Genomic DNA, 27,872 nt, shown 5'->3' on the forward strand with positions numbered 1-27,872 from the left:
GTGAATATTAGGCCTCAGGGCAAAATCTCGGCACACAGAGGCAGAGGTTTAAATTTCGCCTAGTTTAAGAAAAGTCAGCAAGAATTTTTTGTTTACTTTTTCTTTGTGCCAAAATCTTTTGTTAACATACAGGTAACCTACATTGCGCATTTGAGGCATTATTGTAGGGTGTGTGCACATTTTCTTCAAATGCCTTCCAAACAGCTTGGAATTGCAGTAGAAAATGAGACTTAGTTTTCATGCAATACAGGACGCTTGCTTGGAAATGACTAGCAGTAAGCAGCAACTTAAATGTCACAGAAAGTGGCAAGGGTGCTGGGGGAGGGGGGAGAATTTAGCACCCACAGAGCACACACAGGTTGAGCTGCCACACCCCCATCAATGGCCCCAAATGTTAGTTTTTATTGTCTTAAAAATTACATCAAAGAAAAAATACAAAAAGCCACGAGGAGGAGAAAGATAAACCCAATGTGCTTTTAAGTCACAACCCCTGCCTAGGGTGTCAGCACCAAGAGAAGAAAGGGGCCTTGTTTTGGAAGCTCTGGATGAAGTTGTCATTCAGCGACTTGATACGACCACGAGCACCTGGTCGTCGGCTGCTCCGCTCCACGATGACTGCTGGCATTTGGACCAACTGCACGGGAGACTTGCCATCCTTTAATGCCTGGTTCAAATTCAGAATCTGCATAGACAACACAATTCACTGCAATGCTTGCTTTGAATGAAGAACAAATCGGAGGATAATTGATCCTGTGAACAGTAACACTAGGCCTCCTCAAGTTGCAATGGAAAAAAAGGATTGACTGACGTAACATAAAAATATTGAAGTAAAAATTTATTTTTAAGAGAAATATACAAAATACACTAAGAATATGGATATTCAATAGAAACAAAAAATATTTTGCAAGATTTTTTTGAGAAATAGGTGGGGGAACACCAGGTGAACACTGGAAGCAAGCTTCACTCCATTACTTATGTAGAATTTTTCTGCAGACAGTTCCCACTGTATATGAAATGAAGGTGTATACTGAACCTGCTCTGCCTTACCTGTGCAATATGACTGCAGTTGGGAATTTTGTATTCGTCTTTCTCCTCTGACTGTGTTTAAAAAAAAAAAGCCAGTCTGTGTGCCGAACCTTTTCCTTGTCCCCTGTTCCTGCCCTAACTCAGCAAATGGTGCTCGCCGCTCATCATTCAGTGTTGGCTGAAGACATGTAGCCAGAAACTCCATAATCAGAACTGAAACTTGGTAAGAAAAATTTTTTTGCTGGTGTGTTGCCTATGTCACACTTGTCTATACAGTCAAATCCCGGCACAACGAAGTCCACTTCAACAAAATTTTCACCACAACGAATATTTTTTCATTCCCCGTCAATGTCCCATAGAACATAATGCATCGAAATTCCCTCCAAAACAAACTACTTTGCAGACACATTTTCATTTAAACCAAGTTTTTACAGAGCAGATGTGAGCAATATTATTTAAACTGTAGCTCATCAAAACCCCTAAAACTTTTTTCATGTCTTGACAAACCACTGACAGCATTATAAAAAACACACAAACTGGAGTTGCTTGGGCCATGACGCAATGTAAACAAAACAGAAAGCTGCCATGCCGCATTAGCGATGCAATGCGCTCTTATGGAGGAGCATCTGAGCTCCGAGGAAACGTTTTGGGTCACATTGGTTAGGAAAATGGTGTGCGTACAAATAATGTGCACGCAATAATTTTATTTTTATATAATTTCTAATTACTCATTTTCTACAAGGTTTCGTGAAAATGGCTCCGGTGTACATCACCAATTACTATATGAAGTAGGGGTTGCGAGGTCAAATCCCGGATGGTGCGACGAGGTGTTCGGGTGACGCACATGCGACAACAGACAATCGCACATTCGGTCATTGTCTCTCGAAGCTGTTGGTTCGTAGGCTGAAGCATGTTGCAGCTGACAAAGAAACGCCAAGTTATTGTTGCTAGAAGAGAAAACGCTCAAGTTATTGCCCAAGCTGAAGCTGCAAAAATAAGTACAAAATCAGTCATCGCGGAAGAATTTGTAATTCCGGCGAGCTCTCTTTCAACAATATTGAACAGCAAGGATGCTATAGCCAAAGCACTAGCTTCAGGGACATCAGCGAAGCACAAGAAATTGACTCAGCCAGTGCACGAGGCATTGGACAAGGCAGTTTACACCTGGTTTGTGGAGATGCGGGCCAAGAAAATCGCCCTTAGTGGTGATATTGTGCGGCAAAAAGCACTGGATTAGGCCTGCATGCTAGGAATAGATGACTTTATAGACAGCGTAGGTTGGCTGGACCGATTCAAGTCACACCACAGCATCATCGTCTTGTGCGGTGAAGCCACTTCGGTGGATAGTGATGGTGCCACTGCGTGGATGTGGGCCAGCCTCGCAGGCATCCTGAATGACTACGCGCCATCGGAGACAGGGCTCTTCTACGAGATGCTGCCCACCAGGTGCCTGGATATTAAGGGGCTGCGCTGCCACGGAGGCAAGAATAGAATAATCGTGCTCCAGGGCGCTAATATAGACGGTTCAGACAAGTGGCCGCTTTTGGTCACCGGAAAAAGTGCTAAACCACACTGCTTCAAAGGAAATCGGAGCCTTCCCATGAAGTATGTGGCTAACACTCAGGCATGAATAACGCGGGCTATTTTCGGAGAGTGGGTCAAAGCCTTCGACCGGGACATGAGCAGGCAAGGCCGAAAGGTTTGTCTACTTTTAGAAAATTGTTCCGCCCACATCATAGAGGACGCTGAGCTGGAAAACGTGCAGTTAAATGTTTTTCCAACCGAACTGCACCTCTACTATTCAACCAATCGACCAAGGGGTTATCCAGAGCATCAAGCGGGCCCTACCGTGAGCACCTTATTTAAAGGCTGCTTCTGAACACGCACAGTTGGCCCACAAAACAAAAGTGGACCTCGTTACGGCGCTCCAAATGATTGCCGCTTCATGGTGTGCAACAAGAAATGCCATAATCTGCAACTGCTTTGGCGCCATGCTGGGTTCACTGCACAGGCTGCCGAGAACAAAAAGTACTGATGGAGATGGGTCGCCATCTGATGAAGCCGCAGCCGCATGGGCAGTCCTGCAGGAAAGTGGAGATGTGCCCGCCGATGTCCATCCCAATGAGTACATCCAAGCCGACTTGTGCGTGGTGGTGCACGAAGAATTGACAGACCAAGAAATCCTGAAGACCATCTGGGAAGACTGTTTTGTCGGACAAAGATGAAACAGCCGCGCAACCTTAGCCCGGACCACCGACTACATCGCAGGTCATGAACGCATTCGATACAATCAGGCGTTGCATCGGGTCGCAGGACGATGATGCTGATGCTGGCAGCATGCGAGAGTAGTGTTGTGCCATCGCTTGGCAAGAAGTGCAAACAAGTTGAATTGACCTATTTTTGGAATTAAACCTTGCTTTTTGCATCAGCGAGTCACATGTTGTATATGTATTTGATAATATCACAACAATAAATTTCTGCGACAACCAAATTTTTCATGCGCCCTGTCAATTTTATTGTAGCAGGATTCAACTGTAAAGCATACACAAATCACTTGGAAGGTTTTGCAATATGATAATTTTTTACATTCACTCAAAATACGTTCCCTCATAGTTCTGCATTCTTTGGTGCCAGTTGTTGAAGAACCAGCCCTTCCACATTTATTCAGGTAGCTGAGTGCGATCCTCCTCATCAGAAAACCATTTTCTTTCGGCCTGTTCGTTACATGAGGGAATGACTCAAGTCACATGGAGCAAGGTCTCAACTGTACAGAGGATTCTCCGCCAGCTTCAAGCCTAGTACTTGCCAAATAATGAATGCAAGCTTCATAAGTGGGTGCATTGATGAGGCGCAGAAGTCGCATGTTAATATATGAAACACATTAGCCTGGGCAGACATTTTTTCATGTACCACTTCTCTGTGACTGTCTTCTGCATGTCTAGTCGTCAACATTCCAAGACATCCTTCAAGGGAAGCTGAAGAGTCTGTCGAATTCAATAAGATGCTCATATACGGATGCGGGAATCTTATAAACCACCTAGGTAAAATTTGTTTTTTTTTTTAAAAATTAGGAGCGACGTAATCGTCGGTTGAAATTGCGCTGTAGCTCTGCCCCCCGTCAAATGCCGCGCGCTGCTGCTGACGTCGACGATGCGAGCGGAGACTGGAAACTGCGGTGTTGTGACGTCAACTCTAGTGTTTCGTTCCTTCGCAGCGTCCGCGACCGTGCCTGACCGCGCTTGTTTCTGCGTGCGTGCCATCGTAATCTGCTTCGATCGACCCTGCATTCCTTTGTTGGTGCGTGTGCGTGTATGTAGAGTGGTAGTCAACGTGCGTGGCAGTCAACGCGAGTGGTAATCACATGAGTGGTAGTCAACGTGGTAGTTAACAGATGAAGGTCCCTACACGTACTGCATGAACTGGGAAGCTTTTCACGCGTTTAAACCGTCTTTGTAGATTGCCGACAGCTTTGGACAGCGCACAAATGCCGACGATCGCATCCCCGCTTACGTTCCACGAGGAGGCATGCAGGAACGCAACACTACAGTTGTTTGACCGGAAACGAGCTCACTAGATCGGCGAAAGATCGGCGAGATCACTAGATCGCGTTGCAAAAAACATACTCACCAAAGAGCATTTTCAACACGAGGAGATCCCAAGACGTTGCCTTCGTTCGCGTCGAAAGCACTGCTTGCACCAGCATCGTTTGCTTCTTTGAGAGGCCGGCTCTTCGCAATCGGCTCGTACATGTAGGGAGTAACGCCGAACTCAGAAAAACGCAGTCTCTCTAAATTTTCCATTACCGTCTCAGAAAAACAGCACCAAACTACCTGGCACCGCGCTTTATGAGTAGCGGCAGCGGTTGGTTACTAAAGTTGACGTCACTAGGCGCCTGACCAATCACAGGCGGAAACGAGACGCGCGAGCTGGGCGTGTCCGTTGCTGCACTTTTCATCGAAATAAAATATATTTGCCCTTTCTTTCGCTCAATTTCGATACGATATTCGAATTCGGAGGGTTGAAAACCATTGTGTACAGATGTTCACTCATTTTTTCTAAAGAACCTTTCAGCTTCCCTTTAACACGCACGGACACACGCGCACACACTAAAAAAAAAACATTCTCTTCTTCACAGATCTTGATTTTTGCCGGCCACAGGTGTGGCTTTGCCTTCAAAAACCCAGACCTTGTTCTGGGCCTTTGTGGGCATGTTTCATCACCTGTTATTGTGCTTTCGACATTGTGATAAGTTCCATTTTCAACCTTATTAAGCACCTCATGGCACCATGAAACATGTGCCACTTGCTTGTCAGTCAAAGCATGATGCACCCAAAGTGAAGCCTTTTTTCATTTCTAGGTGTTCATGGAAAACAGAATGAATTGCTGGTGCAGGATAAATTCAGTCTCTTTTCGTGATAGGTCACGCACCTGTCTGCCTCGGGCATCTTTAACACGGCAGCAATGTTCTCCTCTGAGGCATATAAAATGGGATGTCCTGACCTTGGAGCATCTTCCATGTTGAAATTTCCTCTCTGGATGGAACTCCCAATACAACATCTGAATATTGTCATGCAGTGAGGGCAATCATCACCCAGCACAGTAGTCATTTTGTCCAGACACTGATCCACACTCGGACCACGTGCAAACTTATAGTGCAAAATTGCCTGGTATATTGTTTTAAGACCGCAGCACCATTGTGAGTATTTTGCACTGATACAGTACAGAAGAAATTAAAGGGTTTGTTTTGTCAGCATAGAACTTGCAACAAACAAAGTGTGACCATTGGCTGCATCATATTATAAACTTTCTTAGTGACCTTCGTAGTAGCTGCCTTCGACTTCCCTGGGCAACACACGATTCTCTAATAGAAACTCCATAATAAGCACAATTTCATTGATGCCTTTTCACGCTTTGTCAATAGCCAGAGTGACACTTCACCAGCATCAACCGGGATCAACTGGCCACGAGCTGCGGGCGATAAGACTGCCATAGAATCCAGCAGAAGGCAATGCTACAATATAGCAGCCCAAAACTATAAGTGGCACAAAAAGCATCGATACGAATGCCCGATGCACTACGCCAACACTGTGCTCACCAGTTATAAGCTCTGCAATAGGCAGCGTATGCCGTGAGATTTCAGAAGCCATGACCAGCTGATCTCGTCCCTACTGGCAGCCTTTCTGAGCCAATCGACATATGATTCAAGAGGTGCATTTGCAAGCAACTGCCTATAATTCAACCTATCCGTGTCCGTGGCAGTTTTCATTTATCGCCTCGGTATTCTCTCGCGTCGGCAGTGAAGTTTGTTATATTGAAATTGTGTACAAACTCACTTTATTACATTGAGGTTAAAGGTGCATGGCGTCCTACTGGCAAGAAGTTAAAAGTTAAGATACTTTGTTGTATAAAGAATCTCATCATATTGAAGTTCCTTATATTGAGGTTTGACTGTAGCCTTTTTCTCAATCTTGCACTTCAAGCATGATATCTACTCAAAAAGCGACAGACTCATGGTAATCATGAGTCAAGTGCACTACACCAAGCAGCTCACACTCCGATGTCAACCTTCCACAGAAGCCTTAGACCTGTGTACTGTTAGATATGGCGCCGTTTCCTGAGGCTACTTCGAGTTCCCCAAACCACTTCGAATCGCAGCACAGCAAATTGAGGAATGCAGAAGCAGGGGTGCCACATTCCTGAGGCAGGACACTTGCAAACAAGTTCGTACGCTGCCGGGATTAGAAGGGGCCCTCGGACAATGGAGCCCAATCGTCACCCTTCTTCGCCTTTGAAGAAGGCATTTGCCACCACTGCGGAGCCGTACCACCGGGAGCAGGTGGGCCCTCGTACAATGGAGCATGAGCGCCCCTCCCCTTCTCCACCTTAGAAGAAGTGCATTGCAAGTCAGCGAGGCAAGACCGCAGAGAGCCGCCGGGTGAGACACTGCGACACGGGCGCCAATGATTGGCCGAAAATGGCGTCATCTGAGCGGACTCTCCCATTGGTCAAACATGACGCGACTTCCAGTGCTCGAAGGGTTTATAAGAAGCATTCCAGAGAGGCCAGAGCATTCCCTGATTCACCTCTCTCGAACGTCTTGCCGCGGGCCGCAGCGTCCGAGTTGCTGCCGGCCCGTAATGACTGTACGACTGTTACTTGTCTCTCACCTCTCTGTATATAATGTAAAATAAAACCTCCCAAGTTTGGTTTTCATCCCGAAGTCCGTCCTCCAACCCCTACAGTACCAACCTAAGTCAACCCCCATCTCCTATAGTATCTCATGAATCACAACCCTTCAACATCTTCATGCATAACTTGTTTGCAACCTATTGACCCCTCTGCCCCCAACCACGGGCAAGCCTGATGACATATGTGCTTTGTGCGAGCTTCAATATGCCCACATCTGTTCCATCACAGGTTGGCCTTAGCAACGCTAAACTGATGAAACCACTTCTGCTTCACGAGGCCCCCACCTGAACCGTGAACGGGCACTGTCACCTAGACAGGAGTTGGACAATGCCTAATTCAACACTGATGCCAGTGCCACTGCATGCAAACACATCTAAGTGTAACAGACTTGCAGACATACGGAAACTGCGATTGACCAGTTTTCCATCTCGTAGCTGCTCAGCACAGTAACATTCGGGATGGCGATTTTTTTTGTGTTCTCTTCACATGTCCAGAGTAGATTTTTGTAGTGAGGCAAGGAAAGAAATTTGTAATGCAGATTGCTGCCAGTACCGCATTTTCTAAGGATTCTTTTCCTTCCGTTAAACCAAGTGGCCATGTTAAATCACGTACAAAGCGATAAGAAAAGGTGCAACAAGAGAAAGAGAGATAATTGTTGCAAAAGATGACCCATTGCCTTGCTGTGAAAATTCAATAGGAAGCTTTAAGGCAGCATGCAAGCTTTTCTTTGCGAATGTGCTATGAGGTGAACTTGTTCAGAGTGGGTGCATGCCACTGCCAGCTATAGCCAGGGAGAAGCTGCATATAATTTTTCACTTCATATAAGCTGCATATAATTTTTCACTTCATATAAGCTGCTGCCAGCAGTGGTGCCAATTTAGCCGTTTTCCTGCTAAATTTAGCACTTTCTGGGCTGCCTAGCAGGAAATATTGCTCGCTTGCGGGTGGTGGGTTTTCTAGCAGTTTTCATGCAATGTTGGCTTCTTTTTCAGCAGTTAAATGCTTAAGATTTTTATTAATAATTTGTGCTCCATGCTTCGCAAACATGACACTTAACCATGCCCCTTTGAAAGTAAGAGGGAATTACGATTATCATCTACAAATTTTCCATGCTTCATTCATAGCTTGCATCCACCATCGTCATAAAATGTTCCTCGTTGTCACATTAACCACCACTTTCATCCTTTCATTCCTCAAACTTTTAATGACTGGAACCACTTACCCACCTCCATTGTATCAATTATGGATCCCAATGATTTTAAGAATGCACCTAAACATGTTACCTGATATTTGTATTCGTATTCTTTTCTACATAATGTTCCCACTCCGTTCTGTAATGCTCTACAGGCCCTGAAGGTAATCAAATGAACAAATAGCGTGCCACATATTTCTTCCTCCATGGGTGCTATTCTCGACATTGACACTTCTGTAATGGCGCCATTTTGAACCAATCAGAGGCACGGAGGCACGGAATGAGTACCTGGTAGTTCCAACTTCACGTTCGACCAGTGATTATAGTTCAGGGAAGCATCTTTTTTTTAGTTTTGTTTTGCAATATGTTTTCGCCATTCACAGTTGCAAAAACAAAGCGCTTATTAATATTGATAGCTGATATCTTTTATCCTATTATGAACAAAAAACAGACTTTTCTGCACAACATAACTTTTTTCTACTTTGTTTTCAGACACAATAAAATATGTTTTGAATGCGATTCTAATTATTGTCTGCAGTTAGTGGATTTTTAGTGAATTCAGGTGCTCATATTCTGGATTTTAGAGTTTTCTGAGGTGTCGACCTGCTGGTTTAGGTGCGAAAGCATCAAATGGCCCATTGAGCAAGAAAGCCAGCATCTGTTGTCTGGACAAGCGAAAAATGGCATCTAAATGTTCACTGGCTGTGACACCACACCACGAGCGCAGGCAAAAAAGTTCACCTGCTGCTGCTATACAGGGCCAGGTGTTGCATGAGGGGAAAGGGCATCACCGCGACGGCACGTCACCCTCGCATTCCTTGTCCACACAAGCTCTTGCCTGCATTCTAACTGCGCCTTGGTAAGGCCAAATCAAAACATGCTGAGCCAACGCATCCTAGATAGCAGGCCTGTGCACTCTGCTTTATGACATCGTGCTACTTTGGCTGAAATTTCCATTGCCAAGCCCAGCATGACAAAAGCGTTGCCATCAAAATCACTGTGGCTTACTTGTGAGCATCCCCATTAGATTTTATGGAAGTGGGGCAAGGTGGTATAATTTCATGGATTCAAGTGCACCAGCCGTGTGCTATCTAGGAGGCGTTGGCCAAGCGTCTCAATGTGCTCACTTGCCCAAAAGGAGCTCATAACTCACAGGACCGCACAGCAACATTTAATTGGACATTAAAGGGGCCCTCCGTTGCTGTGAATACCTCAGCCAAATTTTGCAGTCGTGCGCGGCGCATGGATATCGCAAGTGGAGCACAAAGTCACTTTTCTGTGAAATGCACTCTTTTCAACAGAAGCCTGCTATTCACTCCTCTGGATGCTTTATTGCATAATATAGCAGGTTCCCATACGTGGCTGCTGCGTGGCCAATAGCTGACATCAATCAAAAAGGGTGTTTGGACCAATGCGCTTCTTCCTACTGTTACTGCGTACACTTGTTAACGCGGTTTAATAAACAGGCTGAAGTAAGCGAAAATCTGCGTTCAAATTTCGATAATTGTGGATTTCTGGAAGAAGCCAACTATCATCTGCCGATGCTCGGCCACCACGCGGAATTAAAATTTGGCCACCCTGCTTATCGGTGTCACAGCCGTCGGGTCTCATTAATTTTGACTAGTTTTGAACACTCAGCTAGCCTGGAACCACGCAAAACTTGAGGTCAGACCACACGCATGCTTGCCAGTGCGCGCTCACTCCTGGCCACTCCTGGTTAGATGCCTTGGCAGACTTCGCTGTGTAATGAACTATTGATGGCGCTTCAAAAGCTGGTCTGCACTCCGTAACACAGCTACACAGGAGCATATGAGCACGACCACACACGCTAGCCCTGTTCTGCACAAAGCAAATGCTGCAGTTGCATGTAGCTGCAGTCTGCTACGTAACATAGATATTGTGGCCGCCACTGGGTGCCACGATGAGTCCACTGGCTGAGCACACTGGGGCTCGCTGAGGACAACTGCGTTTAGCGCATTGCAGTTGCCAAAATCAGGAATACTAGTGGCGTCTTCAGCATCCAAACTCAAATTTGAACTGCGTGCCATGGTGACTTTCAGTAGGTGGAGCGTTGTGGGAACACCCTGCTATGCTGTAGCCTTTGAAGTGCGAATCATCGAAGGAGGAGAAGCAATGATGATGGTATGTTTGATTGCCAATAACTCCACTTCTGATGAACACAACACATTGAAGAACATTTTGCGGCAAGGTATTTCTGAAATTTTCTAATTCAACTTCAAATGCATTTTTTTTACTTCGACAAAAAGTGGTTCAGGGCCCCTTTAATGCTCTCGCATTCACAACTCGTAAGAAGTGCTCAGATGCTCTCAGTTCTTTGTTTTACTTCTAGTTGGCAACACTGGCTGCCAGTAAAGCATACGGGTGTAATCTTTCTAGCTTAATTGTGGCAAAGCAACAGTTCCATTTGCAAAGCTACAATGCGACAGCTGAACTTGTGATGAAAAGAATGGAAATTTAAATTGCTTGTTATAAAATACGGTTCCTTAGCTGCACATGTGCAGCAGATTTACACTCCCGCACTTGCACGGCACAGCATGTACCACATGTACACTCAGCCACCGAAGTTTGCGAGACACAAGTTCCACTACAAATTAAAATTTTCTGCTCTGTTAGGCATGGCACATTTTAGTTTAATGAATCACTATGTAAAAAAATGATACAGACAAACTTTGAATTTGGGGCTATGTCCTCAGGCTTTGCGGGAATTCAGTTTTTTGCACATCCTGTGTCCTGTGAACTTTTCTGGTCAACTGTACCTTGTATCGCGCAACCCCTACGCTTCTTCAGACTGAGGTGGTTTGCCCTAGAGCACAAAAGACCGGGGGCAGAGTGTGGCTAAGCTGGTTTGGTGCGTAGACCAGGTAGCTTGACGGAGTTGCGTAATGCTGATTCAGATGAGCAGAGGCAGCGTTGTGCACCGTGAGATTTCAGCCTCATTAGTGCAAAATGATCAATATAGTCAAACCTTGTTATAACAGTCACATGAGTCAGAAAAATACATTTCTTATATTGAAAATCATACACACAGACATAATGAAGGGGGGAAAAGAGAACACATGTATGCAAAAGAAACACAACCGTAGTGCCTCCGACAGGCCAGCAAAAGGCCCCCTGCAAATTTTGATGGCTTGCCAGCACTGTGCGTGTGGCCAAGATGCTGGCCAAAACACACGCGCATCCAGGATATGCGGTTTCAAGTTGCTATTGCAGAGTTTTGCCGCCGGCAGGCTTTTCGAACATTGAGGGGAATGCACATAGATCCGTACTCTGCTACTATGGCCACCAGTCTAGCCTATGTTTCTGATCTTGTGCTCACACCCACCGATAAGGTCTACGAGTGTGAAAATATATCGGCAGTCAGCTGCCATGACGACTTGTTACCAGCCACTCTGCTGGCCTCATTGCTTAGGCTGCTAGGCCTAATCACCGCCATTTCGTCAGGAATTCTCAACAAAATTTGCGGCATTTGTGGTGTTTGCGGTGCACAGAAAGTGAAGCCATGTTCAGAGTGGAGTGCACTGCGACGCTAATAATCAGTTGAGCAAAGGCTTCTCCGTCGCCTAGGCAACCATCACTGGGCTGCCGGCACTTTTTGTTTGTTTGTTCTTTCACTCCATGTCTCATCCTCTTCTGCATCGCCCTCGTTGCTCTCTCCTCCCATTGGTTGATGCACTTTGTTGAGAAGTGTGCTCTCGACTGCGCCTGCCTGCGGGATTTTCCCGTAAACCGCATATATAACCAGCATTTCGTCTCGAGCAGCTGCACTGTAAGTGGTATGCGTACAGTCGACTCCCGATAATTCGAAGCCGCTTAATTGGAATTTTCGGTTAATTAGATGTGAAGTGCTGGTCCCGTCAGTTTTGCATGTATATCTATGCAAGAAATCGCTCAATAATTCGAAGTCCTCATCCAGTAGTATTGTTAAATTGGAAGTTAATTTTCAGCCAGGATTCTCGAGGTGACGGTCATTCTTTGGTAGAATGTGCAATTTTTCAAGTGCAGCAACAGCTCCGTGCTCCGCGTTGGTGTCATCGCCACCGCAGCCGTCCGCAACGCCGCCCTTCTTGGAGCGGCGTGTTTATTCATTGCTACAGTTGCCGTAGCCCCTGTGATCAGCTCCGGCAGGAGGCAAAGCGCCTGCTGCGCATGGCCGGAGCTGATGGCGGAGGCCATGAGAGTGCCACAGGTGCACGCAGCGCTGCATACTGGCAGTGGCGTGCGCAGCGTATGTCGAGGCGTGTGTTGTGGCGTGTGTTGGTCGAGGGCCTTTGTGCATGTAGCTCGTTGGCTAGGTTGTTCCGCGGGTGATCCTACGCTTCGGAATTGACTGTACATAGTCGCACAGTTGCTAGCCATGGCAAACTGTGGCTCTTATTGCATGCTCGACCTGGCAACAAAAGTCGAGGTTTTGAAGGAAGTTGAGAAGGGAGGTGCCGCCAAACAAGACATAGCGCGGAAGTACGGGATCAAGCCGAACACGCTCTCAAACTACATCAAGAACAAGCGCACAATAATGGATGCATTTGAGAACAAGTTCAAGACGTCTCGGAAGTGAATGCGCACCGGCGCTTACCCAGAGTTGGAGAAGGCTCTGCTGGTTTGGATTAGGGAGGCCCGGAGCAAGAAACTTCCTCTCAGCGGAGACATCGTTGCGATGAAAGCCTTAACGCTTGCATCAACGGTGGGGATCGATGACTTCGTTTCGTCAGATGGATGGCTGACACGCTTTAAAGATCGCCATGACCTGGTTTTTAAGAGCGTTTGTGGTGAAAAAGCGTCCATTAACCAGGAAGCATGCGCCACGTGGACGGACGGAAAGCTGCGTGAATATCTCGGCGAATACAAACCGGAAGACATCTTCGATGCAGATGAGACTGCACTCTTCTATCGGCTTCTACCACAGAAGACCCAGATATTCAAGGACGACGACTGTGCTGGGGGCAAACGCAGCAAGGAGAGGGTGTCGGGGCTGATCGGGGCAAACATGACTGGCACGGAACGATGTCGCTTACTTGTGATCGGGAAAGCCGCCAAGCCGAGATGTTTTAAAGGCGTAAAGACAGTGCCTGTGGACTACGAGTTGAACAAAAAAGCGTGGATAACAGCCGAAATCTTCCAAGACCTGGATAACCAAATTGGACCGCAAGATTGCTTCTTCGAACCGCAAGGTGGTGTTCCTTGTGGATCACTGCAGTGCTCACGTGAACGTGCCAGCGTTGAGTGCAATACACCTCGCATTTTTGCCCACAAACACAACAGCTGTTTTGCAGCTAATGAACCAAGGCATCATCAAGAATGTTAAGGTCCTGTACAGGTAAGCTTGCTCAGTGCCATCCACATGCTATCACGAGCATGCAATCGTATGAAGCACGAAACAATCTCAAACTGCTTCAGGGCTTGCGGTTTTATGGCAGGTTCTTCGGAGGATTCCTCTGCAATTTCATCAAAGGAAGCGTCAACAAGCGAGCTTGACGACACTGATTTTGGTGATGCTCTCAGGGATGTCAATTTTGAAGATTACATCGCCGTAGACAAGGCGGTCGAATGGTGCGGTGCACTAACGGATAATGAGATTGTGGAGATTATAACGTCCCAGGAAGCGACCTAGGAAAGTGACAATGACGAAGACGAGCCGCAACCTAAGGCTGCCGAGGCAGCTGTGGGCCTAGTGCTCGCGGAGCACTTCTTTGCCACTGAAGGTAACGCGGAAGAAGCATTCCGCCACATCTACAGCCTGAAGAACTTGCTTTCAGCAGCGCGATTCGGCAAGAAGAAGCAGAGCAAGATGACCGACTATTTTTCTTAGAGAAAATAATCCGATTTCGCTACCAATAAAGTGCTGTTTTTTTGTTTTGTGCTTAATTGGAAGTTCGTTTAATTCGAAGTTTTTTGCGGTCCCCGTGAACTTCGTATTAACGGGAGTCGACTGTATATATGGAGTTCTATGGGAGGGTAAACGGAAGTCAGAAAAGGCTGCGTTATAGCCAATTCTGCACTATAGACGTTTACATTATGAGTGGTCTAAGTTGTAAATCATGGCTAGCTAGATACTTGGTTACATCCATGCTCATCACATTGAGGCTCAACATTCCTTAGAGGTCTGTGTGCTTTACAAGATGCCTATAAGCTGACATATGTACAGTGAAACCTCGTTAAACCGCCGTTGGCTGGAGCTCGGAAAAAGTTCATACTGAACGGTAGTACTGCTCAACCAAAATAGCATGAGATCGCCCACTTACCTGTCAAAAATGGAATTTGGAGAGAGAGCGATGAAAGGGGAATATAACTGCGAGTCGGCCTAGTTGGAACAGATTCATCTTAAAACATTTTGTGCGCAAACAAACAGGGACGAAGAATAGGGGCAACACAAGCGCTCGTCCTTGTGTTGTCCCTATTCTTTGTCCCTGTTTGCTTGCGTACAAAAAGTTTTAAGAAAGGGGAAAAAACATGCAGTATTTATATACTTCGCGTGACAAGCATGTTATTTTCGTTTGATGCCGTGGCGGCCTAGCAATGATGACAGCGGCCTCAAACTTGCTGAAGCTGAAACTTGCCAGCCTTTCAACCAGCCCCGTCTTCTCGGCAAACACGCATGGCAGATTCCTTGTTGACGTTGCAATTTCTCTGTACACAGGCGCGGTAGCGTTGCAGAAGTCGCGGGGCGCCTTTTTATTGCGGGGTGCTGTTCTCGTCGCGACGATTGCATTTATGAGGCTGACGTAACGCGCAGCTTCTGCCACTGTCAGGCCTGAACTGCCTGTGCTGTCACTTTCTGTGTCATCCTTATCTCTGTCGCTAGGCGACACTTCGGCAGCGACAGAGGCAACGATGGTGAAAAGTAGAACCTCGTAACCGACATCTCTTTGCGGTCGCAGCAATGCTGCCGAGCAACTTCTTCGCATTCCAAATGCCACACACCGTAGTCAACAGTAGACCCATGTCGCGTGCCAGCACCGACTTTTCGTGTCACGTTTGATAGCACGAACAATGTAATTTTTCTTCTAGGCTGAGCACCCGGACTCTTTTATATCCAAGTTTCGGCATGATGCGAGTTCTCGCTTGCACGACGCCACAACGCTCTCTGACACGGCGCCGGAATGATGTTGATATGGCTTTACGCGCAAATGCACAGGGCGCTTGGAGGTCGTTGTGCCGACCTCTGAGGCTTGTTCTCCCGGTCCACCCGATGGAGACGATGCACCGCTGTGTTTGCGCGACGAAAAGTGGAAACACTACGTGTTAACCGATACGTACGCAATCAGCTGGTACGGTTTATGCGGATACAAAACCCATTATGTTCAATGGCCGCTGAGTTGGGGATATGACTACTACTTTTGAAACGAAACTACTGTTTAAGTGGGTATGGTTTAACGAGGTTTTACTGTGTAGGCTTTGTATCGTGATTTATTGTTTGATTAAGCACAACAGAGGTGCAATACAGTCAACATGCAGTGCTATAAGGCAGCTTGCTGGAGCCTGGCTTACCTGCTTATCAGGCGATAAAGTGGGCCTTTGTGGAGTTCTGGCAGCCCGTTGGCAGCCACCAACTAGTTCAGTGGGGGTATTTTGCAAGTGTCCACCTAACGGACTTGCCCATTTCGTCTGCTGCTGAAGTTCCGATTGGCTGGGTTGGAGTACGTGTCTGAAGGAGAAAGGTACCCCAGCCAATCAGCACATCAGCAGCAGACGAAATGGGCAAGTCCGTTAGGCGGACACTTGCAGAATACCCCCCTCCCCCTGGTCCTGATAAGAAACAATGTCATGTCATGACAACCCAAAGCTGTCCAAAGATTGCAAAATTGAATGTCTAGACACCAGGATAAACATAAACATGGTGCTAAGATGATAGTCGTCGGCAAGCTTGGCATAACCTGCCAATTTGTGCATGGCCAGCTTGAAGATAGCTAGTGTACATTCTCCCATTCAGTACACTTGGAGCTCCTTTGGCAATCACAGTCAATGCCAGGTCACACAGTCACTGTTAATGCTACAACAGATTGTTGGCTTTCAGCATGCATGTGTAGAAAATGAAAAAGAAAAAAAAAAAAGCTTACCTGACCACGCATGACTGACATCTGCTTCTCAAAAAGGTTCTTGTCAAAACCTGGGTCCTTCTGCAGATGAAGGCAACAACCACAAATGCAATTTAAAAAAAAAAAGAAAAGTGCTGTGGGACAGTTTCAATATACCAATAACTTCTCTTTTAAAGGTATGATGCCACTCCTGAAATTACAATTTTCTTCATTTTTAAGATAACCCCTTGCAGTCGTCTACCTATCGCAAAAAAAAAGGGGGGGGGGGCTCCACTTAGTGCCGTTCAAAAGTCCCAGAATTTGTAGCTTTGGCTGTTTCGTGAAACCAAAAGTTGGAGGTTTCGGTATTGTTTTCATAAATTATAAATTTGAGTATTTTACATTACTGAAATGTCAATTTACTACTATTACTTGCTCACAGCAATAATATTTTCAAAAGCCACAATATTCCAATATAAATCAGCTCCACATCCTAACAAAGGTCCCCAACGACAACCTGAAGTGCTGATTTGCATATATTGTGCCTAGTACCCATGTTCGTTGAGCAATGCTTTGCTTTTACCTTTATGCATCATTAGCTTCGCAAGTAAAATCACTTTTGTGATACTAGCAGCCTGATGGTACAGTTTACACACAAAAATGGCAAAAAAATATAGTTTTCAGGCCACAGATGGAAGGCAGACAGACGATGACATGAGCCTATGGGCACAAATGCCTAGGCGATATTGTCTCAATGCCAGCAGGTATATAGTACAAGTACCACACACACACACACACACACACACACACACACACACACACACACACACACACGCACGCACGCACACACGCGCTAAAAGGGAGCCCTGCTACAAGCCTGTAGCATAAAGGCAGGCGGGCAGACACAAGCAGAGAGAACTGAACAAGATGTTGCCTATTTTCCTTGTGTCCGTGTCCACACCTTTTCTAACATACCATTAGCTCAACTTTATATCGTTCTAGGCATGTAGTACTTTATCCCTCTAGCACTTTGCTTTTTTGTGTACGCTCGAACTTATAATCTTAATTTTCGTGTTCTATAAAATTGAAAAATTTTCCCTTTTCTGTTGCACCAACAAGATTTACCCTAGAAAATTTCCAGGCTGATTTCTTGCACATGAAGGAGAGCAATGAACTATGCTTGAACCTCATTATAACAAGACGGGATATAATGAAATAATGGATATGACAAAGTAAATGTAATTCCCCTTGAAATCTCCATAGAGATCCATGCATTTAAAACTCATCTTGAAGAAGTAAAATTGTCCTGTCAATGGATATAACAAACTACATTCACCGCCGAAACCAAAAGTGCTGACCATTGTGCACCGAGCATATCGGTTTTCACTAGGTTCCGCACGCGTTCGGTGCGGAAGTTCAAAATTGCCGCGCTGAACATGCTTTCAAGCAACACTAGTCTTTCTCATCACCGCGCACAGTGGCTGCACACAAGCAGCACTTGTCTTTCTCTCACTGCCGTGCTGGCTGACGCAGCTAGGTGTGACCCCAGAGATTGCATGAAACCAGCATGAGCCGGCCAAGCCAAGTTGGCAGGCTCACACAGTAGACATTGAGTTAATTCAGACAGCGGGGTCTAGAGAGAGCGGCGGATCAGATAGTTTCGCCTTCACAGGCTGAATGCATCCACACACCATTGGGAATATACTGCAGCAAAGGGTAATAGTTGATATAACGAAGTAAGGGATATAACCAAGAAATTTCGGCTTCCCCTTCAATTGTACTATCACTGAAATCCACTGATAATTCTTTATAGCATGATCCGTTATCTCAAAACAGCTTTGCGAAAACTCAGTTTTTGTGTATGTGTTTAGTCTTTTAAAAGGAAACACCACTTAAAAATGTGTTTCTTCTTAATTTACGGGCACATTATGATTAAATCTGCTTTATGCATTTTGACATGCTGATTTCATCAAATACTATACGATTGATTTTTCTGTACAACAATTAGTGTCTAAAATATTAAGAAATTTATGTTTTTTGTAAGCTAGTTTGGAGGTGAGCTCTCTGAAATTCTGGTTGCACATCAAAATGAAGGACAGTCAGAGGCCCGTCTCTTTTCTATTTCAATAAAATATTTATATGGCATAGCGAAGTTCTTGCACACATTGGGACCGAGCTGATTTTTTTCAGTGCATGCCTTTGCTTAGCATACAAGAAGTCTGAGCCGAGACAAGGTGGAAAATGTGGCTCATGTGATTGCACAATGTCCAACCTTTGAGAGAAAAAAAAAAAGATACTAAAATATTCTATGGTCTCATACCTTTTATACCTACTTTACACAATATTTTAATGTAAACAAAATTAATTTGTCTATGCAAGCTCACAAGAGGCAAAAAAAAAAAAATGGCAAACTGCTTTTCAACAAGAGGATAAAAAAAAGGGTCTTTTTTGGCAATTTTTAATGTGTTCACAATCCCGCAATGTGTTCACAATGCAATCGCATTCCCATTCATCACATTTGATATAACAAACGCTGCGTGTGCACTTCTCCTATTGGGGACAAGATTACTTCTCACTCTGTCAGAAATATTTGCGCTGAAACAACGGCACTGTTTTGGCAGATGCTGCCACACTGAAACAAAATAACAGCAGACGGCAGATACTAATGGCACGACCCAGCTGCGAGAAAAGAAAGCTGCAACGAGATAAAACGCGAGTGCCCTTCAATGCTGCTGTGCGAATCGGCCAGTTTCGTCTGCTGCACAATGCATCATTCTGCTAGTGCACATGTGTTTCGTCCGATTTTGCTTACCTGGAAATGACTTTTTTAGAACCAGCTTACGTTTGAAAGTGATGCACTGCATCGGTGGTGCTTTGAGTGACAAAATGAACTATATTTTTGTGAACAGATTTGTTTTATACTTTGTTAGCCCTGATTTCCAATTATTATGGTAAGATGAGCGTGCATGCAGACAGCATTAAATAATAAAAAGCACACGAGAAGAAAAACATTTATTTTCACTGCAGCAGCTTTTCACGTTTAACATTTCCGTTTTAGTACCTACCAGAGCCTCCTTTGGCTGCAATTACGCTAGCCATCCTGTGTGGCAAGGACGCGTATAAGGACGCAACCACATCGCTTTCGCTTTGACACAGCTGCTCCCATTCATCAGTGACTGCCACCCAGAACTCATCAGCACTGCCGTTGTGCAAGCGTTTCTTTGCCAGTGGCTTTTCATCAGTGCCCAGATGTTTTCATCATCGTCATCAGCCCATTTTATGTCCACTGCAGGACGAAGGCATCTCCCTGCGATCTCCAATTAACTCTGTCCTGCACCAACTGATTCCAACTCGCACCTGCGAATTTCCTTATTTCATTGCCCCACCTAGTCTTCTGCCATCCTCGACTGCACTTCCTTTCTCTTGGTACCCGTTCTGTAACCCTAATGGTCTAACGGTTATCTAACCTGCGCATTACATGACCTGCCCAGCTCCCTTTCTTTCTCTTAATGTCAATTAGAATATCAGCTATACCCATTTGCTCTCTGATCCAAAACATTCTCTTTCTGTCTCTTAACGTTATGCCAAGCATTCTTCGTTCCATCGCTCTTTGCGCAGACAATGTGTTCTCAAGCTTCTTTGTCAGTCTCCAAGTCTCTGCCCCACACGTCAGCACCGGTAAAATGCACCGATTGTACACCTTCCTTTTCAATGATAATGGTATGTTTCCAGCCAGGAGCTGACAATGTCTGCCATATGCACTCCCCCCCCCCCCCCCCTTCCCCCCAAGATAAGATTAACAACTTTCATCTACATCTTAGGTAACAAATGTGTTTCAGGTGTCATGATGTCCCATTTACATTCAGTTTTGCTGATTACATCATCACAAGGTTGGCTTTACGTGACAAAATGTTTCCAGATGAGGCAGATCGCAGAAAACGCATGCGTAAAAGTTGCTCAGTAGCATAGCAGACAAAACTGGCCGTTTCACACGGCAACAGCAAAGGGCACTCTCGAACACGTTTTGTCTCATCGCAGCTTTCCATTCTCATGGCTGGGCTGCGCCACCAACATCTGTCGCCTGCTATTTTGTTTCAGCTTAAACTGTCAACGAATGTACATGCCACAAAGTAAAACATGTGCATGGTGCGCGTTGCTGCTAGGAGCCATTCATTATCAGCAAGAGCTGATCGTCATGCTGCTTCAATAATGCTAAGGGCTTCCCAGTCCAATACATGTTCCACAAGATATGACACTGATACGGCCAGTGCACTGCAAACCAAAGCTAAGAGACATAAAAGGACTAGGAAAATGCAGGAACGCCATAGACAAAATTGTTACAAGCTTACTTTACGAAGGAAAAAGGTGCATCAGTGATACTTCTGTAGTTTTATACAACTGGGAAATCATATTCATGCACAATGCAATGGGAAGGAAGGCATCCTATCTGGGTTCTTGTGCTTTCTTGTTTCCATTATAATGTCACGAATATATATTGGTGCTCATCAAGCAACAATAAAACCTGTTGGTAGTAGTGCTCTGCTGTGCCTGTCGTCCTTCTGGTGTCCTTTTGCACACATGCTTATTTCTGAGATAACTGACCATTTCTTGTTATCTGTTTGCAAGAACTGCCAAATTTACTATGTTTTGCAATTTATAAAGTTTTTTTGCCGCCAAAATTAAAAATAATGGTTAGTGAAAGAGACTAAATGCACATAGGGTTGTTCGTTTTTGGGTAAAACCCAATTTTGCCCAATTTTTACACTCTGAACATGGTTCAGGAGAATAGGGTTAAACCCGATTTTTCCCCGAATGGACCTTCGCAGTAACGATATATCAAGCGTGCGCTGACGGCCCCCTGTTCTCTGAGGGGCTCCATGCAATATAAATAAACTGGCGCATTGTCATCCTGCTGCTTGGAGAGTAGATATTGCTTTCTAGTGCTGCACTTTATTATCCCCGCTTTCTCGTCAGGTCGTCATGAGTTTGTACATGCACACACCCAAAAGAAAGAAAAAGAAAAGAAAGCTTGCAAAGGAAAGGGGCAAAGATGTTTGAGGCTGACCACGCTGCGAGCACATGGCCGTCAATCAGGGAGTAACAAATTTAAAAGAAGAAAAAAAAAACCCCACAAAAAACGGGGCTTTGCCTACTGCAAATTAGTCTTGGGTATGTGCACCTGCTTCCATGGCTTTCACGCGAAAGGAACGGGTGACGAGTTGGTGGGGGAGGGACTGAGCGACAAAGATGTTTCGTGCAGGAGTTTTTTACCAGCAAGGGCCCCGACGCCTATTATCACTTTTCTTCAGCCAGCCTCCGTCACGGTGAGTTAGATGCGCTCATCGGTCGGCCTTGTTGAGAGCCAGGTAGTGTTCTGCATCCCCCGCACTTCATTCAGCTTGTGATATCCCCTTCAGACTGACCACTAAAGAAGGGAAGGAAGCCACAGCACTCAAAATTCTGTTTTGACCGGAACAGCAAGATTCCGAGAATGGTGGCATAGTTCCGATTCGAAGGACTTCAAATAAAGGGTCCCGTTTTAGTGGGGGGTGGGGGAGAGAAAGACAAACAAGGGAATGTGACCAGCAAGCGATAGGAGGTTGGTGTCTAAGGTTTTCCTACAAGCTTTCTCAACAAATTCGAAGCACTGCTAACAAAGAGCTCACCAGCCGCCTGGAGAGAAGGGACTGGCGATGAAGTGAATCATGCACCTGATTGGTTTAGAGTGCGAACTCTAACCAATGAGACGCATGATTGCCAGCGTCACTTTCAATTATCAAGGGCGACTGGTGAGCCCAAAGCCACCGTTGTGAACACAAGGCTCCAGTGTGCACACATTGCAACATCATTACACATTAGTGTGCACACATTGCAACATCGAGATGGTCACCGATCCAGCAAAGAAGCCCTATGACCGAATTCGCGAGCATCTAGTGTCATCTCGTCATAAGAAGTTCAAGATGTCGACCCAGGAAGCTGAGAAGGCGGCAACATCTCAGAAGATGCTCTTTGATATGTCCTGTAGACAATGTGCGAAAGAAACTGAAGCGGATGGCGTAATGCATGCCTTCGTTCGTGCCCTAGCGTACAGTGAAATCAGCATGCACTAGGCAGACGGACTTCTGGGGGACTTCGTATGCAAATACTGCACGGCCACGAAGACCATGCCAACAGGACAAAGACTTTGGCTGAAATACAGTAAAACCTTGTTAAACCGTACCCACTTAAACAGTAGTTTCGGTTTAAAAGTAGTAAAGTCAATTCCCCGACTCAGCAGCCATTGAACATAATGTATTTTGTATCCACATAAACCGTACCAGCTTATTGCGTACCAATTGGTTAAAACGTAGCGTTTCCACTTTTCGTCGCGCAAACACGGCGGTGCGTCGTCTCCATCGGGCGGCCCGGCAGAACAACAAGCCTCAGAGATCGGTACAACGGCCTCCAATCGCCCTGTGCGTTTGCATGTGAAGCCGCATCAACTTCAACATCATTTCGACGCCGCATGGACGCCGTGCCAGAGAGCGTTGTGGCGTCGTGCAAGCGAGGACTCGCGTCATGCCGAAGCTAGGATAAAAAAGACGCCGGGTGCTCAGCATAGAAGAAAAATTAGACATTATCCGTGTTACCAAACGTGACACGAAGAAGTCGGCGCTGGCCCGCGACATGGATCTGCTGTTGACTACAATGTGTGGCATTTGGGATGCGAAGTTGCTCGGCAGCGCTGCTGCGACCGCGAAGAGATATGTCGGCTACGAGGTTCGACTTTTCACCATCGTTGCCGCTGTTGTTGCCGAAGTGTCAACTAGCGACAGTGATGAGGACGACACGGAAAGCGACAGCACGGGCTATTCAGGCCCGACAGTGGCAGAAGCTGTACGTTACGTCAGCCTCATGAATGCGATTGTCGCAAGGAGAACAGGGGTGCGATAACGTAACTATTCCAAATGAAAAGTTTTCCGAACTCTGGCACCCGGCAATGAAAAAGGCGCCCCGGGACTTATGCAGCACTACTACGCGCGTGCACTGAGAATACGTAACGCCAATGAGGAATCTGCCGTGCGAGTGTTTGCTGAGAGGAGGGGGGCTGGCTGAGAAGCTGGCACGCAGCTTCAGTAAGTTTGAGGCCGCTGTCGTCATGCTAGGCCGCTGCGACATCAAATGAAAATAACACTTACGTCCCGCGAAGTGAATAAATACTGCATGTTTTTTCCCCTTTCATCGCACTCTCTCCGAGTTCTGTTTTCTAGAGGTAAGTGGGCGATCTCATGCTATTTCGCTTAAACAGTACTACCGTTTAGTACATACTTTTTCCGAGCTCCGGCCGACTACAGTTTAACGAGGTTTCACTGTACATGAAAGAAGCTTTTGACAAGGACATGGTGAAAATCTGCGATGGTATCCAAGATGTGAAAGTGAGTGCCATCCTCGACGAATCCCTAGGCATCACTGGAGTAGCTACCATCAACACTCTCCTGTGCTACTAGAGAGAGAGAGAAAAAAAAACCTGTGGAGCAGCAGCTTGTTTTGGTTGATGTCGACAGATAAAATGCTTCGAACAGCTACACGGTGTCTAGTGTAGTCAGCAAGGCTCTCCCGACTATAGGCAAGACGTGGAGAGGTGTTGTGGCTTTGGCCACAGACTCAGCAGAGTACATGCGAAAAATGGTACAAGAAATTTGTCAAGCTGAAAGGATCAAATCTTGCATGTGAAAGATTTAGCGCACCTGTTTCATGCGAGTGTTGACCATGCAATTTCTTTACCATGCATGTCAACAGTTCGATCCGTAGTAATAAAGTTTGGAGCGTTATTTAAGCACGCTAACAAGCTCTACCAAACGTACACCGAAATTTGTGTTTCTAATGGCCTCTTTGGACCTGATGTTAAGAAGCCACCTTCTGTTTTCCGGCGTAGATGGCAAAGCTTCTACAAAGGACTTGTGGTTGTCATAGAAATGTGGAGCTCGTTAACGGAACTTGCTCACATGATAGCAGCAAAGCGGAAGCTATTCGAATGATACTTTCTGAAACATAAGTTTATGCGAAGGCAATCCTGATGAGAGACATACTGGGCCCCTTTTAGATGCCCAGAAAACGCTTGAAAGTGGAAAAGTTCTGATGCCTAGCTTTAATCCCCTGGTAAACGTCAAGCTGCAGCAGACTGTCAGCAAGCTTTCAACGATGACCGGTAAAAGCGATCAGGCCAGAGCTGTTTTGTCTGTTACCCAAGAGCAGCGCCACATTAGTAAAAACATGTTGTGAAGAGTTCTGAACAAAACTAACCACAAAATAGCACTGCACTGTTGAACGGCACTGTTGAAAGACGAAAACCAGCTAACTTTGTGGAAGTTGGGAGCCATCCTGGATCCATGTCAGAAGCATCTGTTGGGGCAGTCATTTGATGACTACCAACCTCTGTTCATGTCTGTAACCGACGATGTAGATTCATTTCACGACGAGTTCAACCAGTACTTGCTGGAAGCAAACCCCACAAACACAGCTGTCGAACTTATTGAGTATTGGCATGACTCTACCACTCGCTACCCCAGGCTGGCAAATGCTGCACTGACATTGTTGTGCCTAGCTAATAGAAGCTGTGATGTCAAGAGAACTTTCTCCTAGCTGAGATACGTTAAACGAACGGACAGGTCTCGAACGGAGACCAACATGTTGAGCATGCAGATGATAATGTATGTAAACAAGGGCATGTAAAAAAATCGATGACTAGTTTTCCATGAATAATACGTTTATTTTTTTGGAAGTTATCAATGCTGTTTACTGTGATCACTACTGATTCATTTGCAAACAAACACCAAATTTCGGAGAGTATTTGCTAGGAAACCCTGATGTCTCCCCCAATTACCAGCTTGAAACAAACACCAATTTTAATGCAATAGATTCAAGAAGCCTGTGATGCCTTTTGATAAAATAAACAGAGTGTATTACTTAGTACATCTGTAGATTTAACCAGAAAAAAAAAAAAACCCTTATTTCGGAATGGTTTCACAAAAACAAAAACCCAATTTTGCTCCGATTATTGGTTTGAAATATAGCACCTGATTTTTACTCCCCCAACTAAAATATATATATATAAAACTCGAAAATGAACAACCCTAAATACATGCACCTGGCGCGTTTAGCATGGAGCAAAGTCTGCACAGAAAAAAAAAGAGAAAGAACCGCGCACCAGAGATGCAGAAAAAATTGCCTAAAACAGGCCCATTTTTTCAGCCTCTTGATTGAAAGCCAAGTATGACACTTTCTGTTCGTGTTATGTGCTTCCGCTGGCAATTGAGTTTCATTTTGTTTCTGTTAAAGTTCCGTAAAGTAGGTATAAAAAGCATGACTACCGTAAAAACCGGAATATAGGTCGAACTTTTTTTCAAAAAACTATTGCGAAAAGTCGACCCTCGTCTTATATACTGGACATTGGCGGAAAAAGTACGGAAGTCTTGCAACAATGGGCAGATGAAGTAAAGAAGCGCCTTCGCCATCGCCATCAGCAGCAGCGCGTCGTGGCGACATTGTGGCACCGCCAATTTGCGTTTACAATGTCACAAAGTTATATTGGTTAAAGGCTGCTTTTTCACATTTTGTTTCAAAATGAGCGGAAGCCGACGACAAGTCACCGTTGCCTTCAAGAAAAAGACAATTGAGTGTGCGGAAGCCCACGGCAACCTTGCGGCACAGCGCGAATTTGGAGTATCCGAAAAGATCATTTGGTACTGGCGGAGACAGAAGCAGCAAACCAACAGAAAATGTCATTTCGTGGGCGGACCGCAGCTGACCACAAAACTGGAAGACAAGGTTGCGGAGTTCATCTGGGAGCTGCCTGTGACAGCCGAATGCATCCGTTTGAAAGCGGTAGAGATCGCATGCGCCTCTGGACTGGGCAGCGAGAATCACTCGTCATACGACTCTAGACCGGACCACTCTAATCAAACGCGTTGCTCTGATTCGGAGTAGCGCTTGCGCACTTCGTGCTCTTCTGCGTACTGTACACCTGGTCAATTTTTAACAGTATCGCACGACCATCGACCCGCGTGTTTGTCAGCACCTTATGACGGCACGGAGCGGCGAAAGTAAGCGCACATGTACACGTGCGCGTATCTCGTTTGTTTCGCCGCTCAGCGCCGTTAATAAGGTGCTGACAAGCACGCGGGTTGACGGTCGCGCGATATTGTTAAAAATTGGCCGGGTGCACATGCGCGCAGCATTTAAATAAATACTGTCACTATTGTGCATGAGTTGCATTTGTTTCAAGGTAAGGGTGTCTGTCGGTACTTTTGCCATTGAAAAATATTTTTTTCATTTTTAGAATTCGTTAGTTGAGGGATCGACCTATATTACGGTCCGACCTATAGTCCGGTTTTTACGGTAAATAGAAGATTTTATTATTCTTATTAGACACTCTCAAGGTCAGAACATAGTGCGAATGCGCAAGCCACATTTTCCACCACATTTCAGTTAAGGTTTTTTAATGTTGAAACACAAAGGCGTGCACAGAAGAAATAAGCTCGGTTGCAATGTATGATGAGTTATGCCATATAAAATTTCGTTTAAATAAAACATTAGTCGGTCTTCTGACTCCTTATCTGAACATACCCAACCATTTTTTATTTTAGTTAATTTTTATTGCACACCACAGTGGTAGACCTACATCAACGTCAAAACATTATGCAATATACCAATTTGTTAGAGAGTTGCAAGCGTTAACGTGAGAGGCAGATTTAACACTTTTTTGAGAAAAACAGGAAGTCATAAAGAAATGTTTTAAGCATGTAGACAACATTGTCTTCCTAACAAGGGACAATAGCAATGAAAATTTAATTTACTACAATAAAGGTTTTTGTCTTCTGAGTGGCATCATACTCTAAGAAGTACTGACAATTTTTTTCCCGTGAATTGCTGCTGACCCAATAATTACAATATCAGACCTGAATTCTCAGTGAGTGCAGCACAGTTTTGGATGTGAAACAGGAGGCCGGTTACAGCACACAGAAGCTGTGGTCATGTGGTGCCACTGATGTGCACACACAGTGACCATGCCACCACAGGCTGAATGCATTCAGGCGGTCGACCCCCTGCATTCCCGAAGAGGTGACTGCAAAGCACTGAGCTCAATGTGTGTCAAATACATGGAAGAGCCAGTCGGGCAGTACAAAGCCATATTCGGTGATAGTCATTGTGTGGCCTTCAATGATTGCACCGGACAGACTGGTGCGTGAAACACCACATAGCCATCACTGGCAAATTTTCTCAGAACTACTATTGTTTAAAAATTTTTAATCGGAGGTTCTTTCTGCGACCCCAGCTTTAGCAAAGCACATGCCTCCAGGCACTCGTGTTCAAGGGCTGTATTGAGGCAATAGTGCTGCTTGCAAACTACCACCATTGCCGCAATTTTAGTAGCCGATTCTTACGCGTTATCT

The 27,872-nt window shown here is 45.4% G+C and overlaps 1 protein-coding gene across 1 annotated transcript in view; it reads right to left on the reverse strand.

Annotated features, from left to right (window-relative positions):
* Window positions 1-359: 359 nt before the first annotated feature.
* Pi4KIIalpha (phosphatidylinositol 4-kinase II alpha) overlaps window positions 360-27,872 on the reverse strand; it is a 92,615-nt gene continuing 65,102 nt past the window's right edge. The window contains exons 8-9 of the mRNA XM_070531329.1: window positions 16,483-16,542; window positions 360-682 (exon numbers count right to left, since the gene is read on the reverse strand). Of these exons, the coding sequence (XP_070387430.1) occupies window positions 503-682; window positions 16,483-16,542 (240 nt within the window). The 3' untranslated portion in view covers window positions 360-502. The remainder of the gene's footprint in view (window positions 683-16,482; window positions 16,543-27,872) is intronic.

The sequence above is a fragment of the Dermacentor albipictus genome, chromosome 1 (genome assembly GCF_038994185.2).
Source record: "Dermacentor albipictus isolate Rhodes 1998 colony chromosome 1, USDA_Dalb.pri_finalv2, whole genome shotgun sequence".
Classification (NCBI taxonomy): Eukaryota; Metazoa; Arthropoda; class Arachnida; order Ixodida; family Ixodidae; genus Dermacentor; species Dermacentor albipictus.